Here is a 7,500-nt window from a genome sequence, read left to right on the forward strand (position 1 = left end):
GAAGAAAAAATCGCAATGAGGAAGAAGACAGCAACAGCACCTTGTCAAAAGAGAGAGAGAGAGAGAGAGAGAGAGAGAGAGAGAGAGAGAGAGAGAGAGAGAGAGAGAGAGAGAGAGAGAAATCAAGAATAAATGAATCAGTGAAAGAAAATGAGTGACTAAGATGGCAGTACTTCCCCCTTCTCCCTTCCTCCCCCCCCCTCCTCTCTCTCTCTCTGTGTTATCTTATCATTGAGAGGTGATAGAGAGAGAGTCGGCGTCTGTCCCCCGTAGCACCCACACCCACACCCTCACCACAGCACAGGAAGCAAGAAAATCGGTCGGTGTTAGCTTGGATGGGTGCTAAGTTCGTCTATAACACGTACATAATTGTCTAACACAAGCAAGAAACACTAACACAAACAACGACGACTAACACACGAAATAGACACTAACACAAGCAACAGATAATAAAACAAGCAACTGAGACCGACACAAGCAACAGACACCAACACAAACAACACGCACCAACACAAACAACACACACCAACACAAACAACACACACCAACACAAACAACAATCACCAACACAAACAACAATCACCAACACAAACAACAATCACCAACACAAACAACAATCACCAACACAAACAACAATCACCAACACAAACAACACACACCAACACAAACAACAATCACCAACACAAACAACACACACACCAACACAAACAACAATCACCAACACAAACAACAATCACCAACACAAACAACAATCACCAACACAAACAACACACACACCAACACAAACAACACACACCAACACAAACAACAATCACCAACACAAACAACAATCACCAACACAAACAACACACACACCAACAAAAACAACAATCACCAACACAAACAACAATCACCAACACAAACAACACACACACCAACACAAACAACAATCACCAACACAAACAACACACACCAACACAAACAACAATCACCAACACAAACAACAATCACCAACACAAACAACAATCACCAACACAAACAACAATCACCAACACAAACAACAATCACCAACACAAACAACAATCACCAACACAAACAACAATCACCAACACAAACAACAATCACCAACACAAACAACAATCACCAACACAAACAACAATCACCAACACAAACAACAATCACCAACACAAACAACAATCACCAACACAAACAACAATCACCAACACAAACAACAATCACCAACACAAACAACAATCACCAACACAAACAACACACACCAACACAAACAACAATCACCAACACAAACAATATACACAGCTTTGAGTCCCTAGCGCTGTGGAAAATCATGTTAGTGTACCCTTAACATGAGAACATAATCGTCTTGAACAGGAGAACGCTTCTCTAGAACTATTTTGAACCCCCACAGGTGAACAAAAGGCGTCAGGTGTTCGTCGGTATGAGCACTCAGTGGCTGAACAGAATCACAAGTTGTACCATTCGCAGCAGCTGAACAAAATCCTCTTATAACCTGAACCAAACCTTATCACCGTATCCACAGCAATGACAGGACGACTCAAGACAAAACTGCTACATGTGAGCAAAATAGTGAAAGGATGAACTAAAGTGTGACAGCAAAGAGGACATGAAATACGGACATCCCATCAGTGTGTAAATTAGCGTGGACATCAATGTAAGAGTGTGATTAGTACAGTAACGTTAACGACCAAGTAAAATATCTAGCGACTCTCCTTTTACATTTACAAGCAAAGAATTGGACAGCGAAAAAACAGTGGAAGTTGACAATACCGAAAAGAATAACTCACAGGAGGATAATATCACAGGGAGTTCGGCTGTCGGTGCATCAATTCGACCCTGTATCTCCAGTGGTATGATTTATAACACAGAAGAATTTTAAGATTGAGTACCATAGTGTTTGGAAATTCACAGCAAATCAACGAACTCCACAAACATCACCACATTCCCAGCAACCAAGTATCCCTGAACTCCCCGACCCCAAACGCCACACACAATGCCCCTCCACGGCAGCGGTAGGTCTGTGGTGGTGTGGTGGAGTGTGGTGGTGGTGGTGGTAAGTGTGGTAGTTTTGCATACGACCACAGCTTTCAACATCCTGACAGAAGAGCCCTTGGCACTAACACCCCCGGATCAGAGAAATATACAGTTTGGCTTCTCCCTCTCGCACTTCTACAGCAGCGACGGCAGACAGTGAGTGAGCACCTATATATATGTCTAAGTACAGGGCGTCCCGCTACGAGAAACTTCAGGAGGTTATTTTAGGTTTAATTCTGAAAGAGAAAGAAAAATGCAGCACCAACATGAGCTCAATCCTCAAGCATAACTGAGCTGCAAGTAGTGGTGACATTATAGGCGAAAATAGTCTCTCAGTTCACAAGGTCATCAGTAGCTACAGTTGTAATGTTTGAAATTTAAATCCACGTTCTTATGGCGCTTTTTTACTCGATATTATCCCTAGAATACCCTCCTGTAATTTCTTAAACATCTCGTGGTTCACCCTCTTTATGTACGCACAGTTGTGGACAAAAGCACTATTCCTGGACAATTATGGGACTCTAACATAACCTTTGCTGACTACAAGTTTCCTCCTCCTTCACTTCTACGGCGACGGTGGGAGATTTAAGTGAATGTCTGTAAATTGTCTATATACATGTGTACAGATGCAGACAAAATACTGATACACTTCATTACAACACATAACTATACAGTGACCAATGAATTTCAAAACCCAGCATCTACCTCCGGAATCCAACAAACGTTTCTGAATGTTGTGTTAGATTCATAGTTGTTGGGTTTAAGAAATGGAGCAATATTACTGTTCACAATTGTAAAGCAGCAAAAGAAGTATCAAACCTATTATGTTTCGTAAATCTTGACCAAAAGTATATTTTTCCATGATTCTGTCTCCCTCTCTCGTTTCCACAGCAACGTGGGAGACAGTGAATATCTGTCTATTCTTATGTCTAAAGATATGTATGTACTGTACAGTTGCTGATAAGTAATATACTATTAACATTCTGTATATGGCACTTCACTAAAGTTAAGAACATTCTTCTTTGCCTCTAACCCTTCAATACCTTCTTATTATTTGCCTCTCTGTGTCAACTGTCGAATCCCATTCTGTCATTTCTAAGAGCGGGGCCCTGAGGCTGGGCTACCGTTAGTCCAAAATATTGAAGATGTGGAGAGTAACCTACACCCCAAGTAGTTTACACACAAAAAAATAATAAGTAAACAAACTAGGCATCTCTTGGACTCAAGCCATGGTACGTGGCCCACAGTACGCTTGGATCCGAGCACTCCATCTATCGTACTAACTGATTATTTCAAACCCTTTCCTCCTTAACAGACTTTCCATATGAGCCCCAACCACCAAACACCCAACAACCACACCACCTCTAATTACTCCAAACACCAACCACTCTACCAACCACTCCACCTTTAATTACTCGACACCCATTTCCCCTGAACATCTTGTAGGAGACCCAGCCACCAAGCTCTCAACTAATCACAACACCTCTAATTACTCCAAACCCTTTTCTCCTTAACAGACTTCTCGTAGGAGCCCCAACCACCAAGAACGCGACCAACACGACTGGGGGTCTGTACTCCTGCGATATAGACGCTACAGCGCCAGAGTGCAGGCAAGTGAACATCAAGCAGCCGGAGAAATACAAGCCCTACATCTACCAGGACCTCAAGGATGAAGAGCGCTTGGGCTATTCAATCGCTTCTGATGGCCGCACGAGCATTGTGGTGAGTTACAGTGGCCATACGGAGCTTACGGTGTCCACTATACTCTGTTTACATTAAGCTGACTAAAAATTGCCAACACTCCATCTTTAATGCTGAGTTGTGACAATAAATCAAAACTACAATATCTGGCTTGAACAATAAGTCTAGAAGCAGCAAGGACACACTAAAATATGACGTGAAGGAGCTGCAAAGAGTGACAATATTAAAGATGACACTATAATTTGGCCATCTCGTTTTCCATCAACCTCTCCCGCTTCTTCTGCAGGTGTGCGCCCCCCGTTGGCACATTTTCCAGGACTCCAAAAACAGAAACGAGGACTTCCCCTACGGCATCTGCTTCTACGCTGAGGGACTGGACGGCGAGTTCCAGCCCTTCTCTCCACCACTGTTTGCCAGAGAATGTAGGTGGAGCAGATGTTTCGCATAATGTGGAGCGAATGTCTGTTTCTCAAAATGTGGAGTGAATGTTTTTCTTTCTCATAATGTTTAGTGAATGTCTGTTTCTCAAAATGTGGAGTGAATGTATCTCTTTCTCATAATGTGGAGTGAATGTCTGTTTCTCATAATGTGGAGTGAATGCTTCTCTTTCTCATAACGTGGAGTGCATATTTCTCTTTCTCATACTGTATGTGGAGTTAAATTAGTGTTCCTCAGCCTCATTTCATGTAAGTGGAGTGATTTTTTCTTTCTCCTGTTATCTGCCAGGAAAAGTATTTCACATTTCACTCTTACTGGAAAGGATATTAATCTCTCTCATTTTACCTGCTAGGGAGTGTGACTGGAGTGATTATTTCTCTCATTTAATGTAAGTTGACTGGATGCTTCTGCTCATTTTATGTCTGGGAGTGTGAGAGGACTGAATATTTCTTTGTCATATGTGGAATGGTGTTTTCTTTCACATGTCATCTGTCTCAGGCTATCGGTGTATCTACAGTATATAGATTTATCCTGATTGTCTCTCTCTCTCTCTCTCTCTCTCTCTTGGTATTGTATTAAAATAGTCGAATTTTAATGCATTTCAAGTTTTTAATACTTATCTTCTCATCTCCACAATTACCACAACCACAATCACCATAACTACCGCAACCATCAACACCAACCACAACCATCTACAATACCACAACAACCGCCTGCAACCACACCCACAATTCACTACAACAACCACTACAACCACCACCACCACCACCTTCAACGTCCACCACAACTACCACAACCATTTACAACCGCAACCCCAACCACAATTAGTAACAACCACCACAACGCCCGTCTTTAATAACCACCACAACTACCACCACCATCTACCACAACTACCACCATTCAACCACCATTCCTCCACAGCCGGTCGACCCAGCTACATGAACTCAGCTGCCTGCCAGTTTGGGATGAGTGTGACCTATGTTGAGGTGGGTGATGTAGTGTTTATAAAGTTACTACTACTACTACTACTACTGTCACACTACTACTATTACCGCTACTACTACTACTACTACTACTACTACCACTTCTACTTCTACTACTACTACTACCACTTTTACTTCTACTACTACTACTACTACTACTAATAATAATAATAATAATAATAATAATAATAAATGAGATACTCTGCGTTCCCCAAATATCACAGCCTAACTTAGTTCAATTATTACCGTATTATTTTTTTATCACTGAGAGAGAGAGAGAGAGAGAGAGAGAGAGAGAGAGAGAGAGAGAGAGAGAGAGAGAGAGAATACCCTCCCACCTAACCAACCATCCTAATTCACAGACAGACAAATAGACATAGATAGATGAGGAGACAGACTGGCTGATTAATAGATAGGCAGGTAGATAGGGAGACAGACAGTTAGGTAGACAAACAGACAGACAGATAAACACAGACAGACGAGAGAGAGAGAGAGCGTGTGTGTGTGTGTGTGTGTGTGTGTGTGTGTGTGTACATCTCCTACAGCCATACAACCTCCCTCCTTCAATTACAACATTCACATCCGTTCCTCTGTCCGTAGGAGTACAACACGTACGCCATGGGGTCCCCGGGATGCTGGACGTGGCAAGGTACGTGGCTAAGGACTGTACTTTTCGTGGTAAGGACACCCCGTTGCACCCGTCCCTCAGCGATTCATTCTATATCACACCTCTGCATTCTCTTCTGTTGTTACATCCTAATAATAACACACTCCACACCAGTAACACAAGGACTGAAGTGTTAGGTACAGAATAATTCGCTAATGAAAAGATGTTAGGAAATTTCATGTATGTGTGTGTGTATACAGTTGCCTGGGGCTAGGCTACTCCGTTCCTACATTTAATCTAAGACTGGCCAGCCTCACCCGCCCCTGAATGGCATCACGTCAGCCATAAACCTCAACCATCACTCTTCAGACAGACACCCTTAATCTCCACCCACTTCAAGCACCTTAATCCACTGAACCACAAGGCGTCAGTTGGTTTTATGGTTACCACCCAGCATAGTAAATAGATTCCTAAGTTGGAAGAGACCATTTAGCTAGTCACCCAGTGTAATCACCTGCAGGCAGCACTACATCGAGTGAATGGATGACAGCCACCCAAGGCACCAATCCAGGGGTGACTCAGTCTTTCTGGTGACACACTGGAGGTACCCTTAGACTCGACCGTGGCCCTGACTCACCAACACTGCATCCACCAGCTGAGATAGATAGCAGATAGACTGACAGATACATACATACATACACAGATAGATAGACTGTAGATAGACCGATAGATAGATACATACATACACAGATACACACCTAAACACATCCCATTTTCTTCCTGCCACACTAATCTAGGGGGAACTTTCAGGCGACACGTGGGAGGTACCTTTAGACGCGACTGAGGACCTGAGTCAGCAACGCCGCGTCAGGAAGCTGAGCCTGAACGACGTGGGACTGGCTCAGCAAGGGGGGGATGGGTTCACCTCCGTTGCTGACCTCTACCTGGGCTATGCGGTGACCAGCATGGTGTTCGGGGGGAGCCAGGCCATTGTGTCCTCTATGCCCAGGACCATAAGTACCACCGACCTGCGCGTTGGACAGGATCAGAAGGTATGGGGTGGAGGTCGTAGGCAGGGGGAGAGGGGAAGGGAAACGCAAGGATTATACTGTATATTTTTGTACTTAGCTAGCATGGCATGGATCAATAATGAGCTAGAATCAAAATTTCCGCTGCCTTGTACATTGGACAGGATCAGAAGGTAAGATGTGGAGGTCGTAGGCAGTGGGAAAGAGGAAAGAAGAGACAAGGAATATTCTGTCAATTTTCAAACTCTGCCAACATGAGGAAGGGATAATAATTCTTGGCAACACCTTCCCTCCCACGAGACGGTCCAGCCCTGCAGTCTGTTTACTCCTTATAGTCTCTCTTTACTCCTTATACTATTACTACAAAGACTGGATAAAGATGGTAAAAGAGTGGGTGAGAAAGACAGGCATGAATAAGGACGAGACTGGGGAACTGACAAGGGACAAAGCTGCCTGGAAGAATTTTGTACACAGGAGTGCATGTCAAGATTCTCGCACCCTATTATTATTATTATTATTATTATTATTATTATTATTATTATTATTAAAGTATAGTCTGTGTGGAAAGGTTTACCTGAGATGGAGACAGGATTCCGGGAGCCTGGAGTAGGTGTGTGGTTGGTTACATTGGGGATGCTGGTGGTTAGGTCTTCCTCTATTATATTCTTCCCTCTGCCTTGCTCTCTGGACCCTG

General features: G+C 43.3%; 1 protein-coding gene across 1 annotated transcript in view; it reads left to right on the plus strand.

The window, feature by feature from the left end:
• The first annotated feature begins 1,539 nt into the window (after nucleotides 1-1,539).
• Nucleotides 1,540-7,500, plus strand: part of LOC145416734 (integrin alpha-5-like) — an 18,492-nt gene continuing 12,531 nt past the window's right edge. The window contains exons 1-7 of the mRNA XM_080285662.1: nucleotides 1,540-1,572; nucleotides 1,927-2,027; nucleotides 3,567-3,771; nucleotides 4,037-4,172; nucleotides 5,110-5,174; nucleotides 5,772-5,820; nucleotides 6,589-6,830. Coding sequence (XP_080141788.1) covers nucleotides 1,540-1,572; nucleotides 1,927-2,027; nucleotides 3,567-3,771; nucleotides 4,037-4,172; nucleotides 5,110-5,174; nucleotides 5,772-5,820; nucleotides 6,589-6,830 — 831 coding nt within the window. The remainder of the gene's footprint in view (nucleotides 1,573-1,926; nucleotides 2,028-3,566; nucleotides 3,772-4,036; nucleotides 4,173-5,109; nucleotides 5,175-5,771; nucleotides 5,821-6,588; nucleotides 6,831-7,500) is intronic.

Source organism: Coenobita brevimanus, chromosome 107 (assembly GCF_032717465.1).
Source record: "Coenobita brevimanus isolate Jiangsu-jjx chromosome 107, ASM3271746v2, whole genome shotgun sequence".
Lineage (NCBI taxonomy): Eukaryota > Metazoa > Arthropoda > Malacostraca > Decapoda > Coenobitidae > Coenobita > Coenobita brevimanus.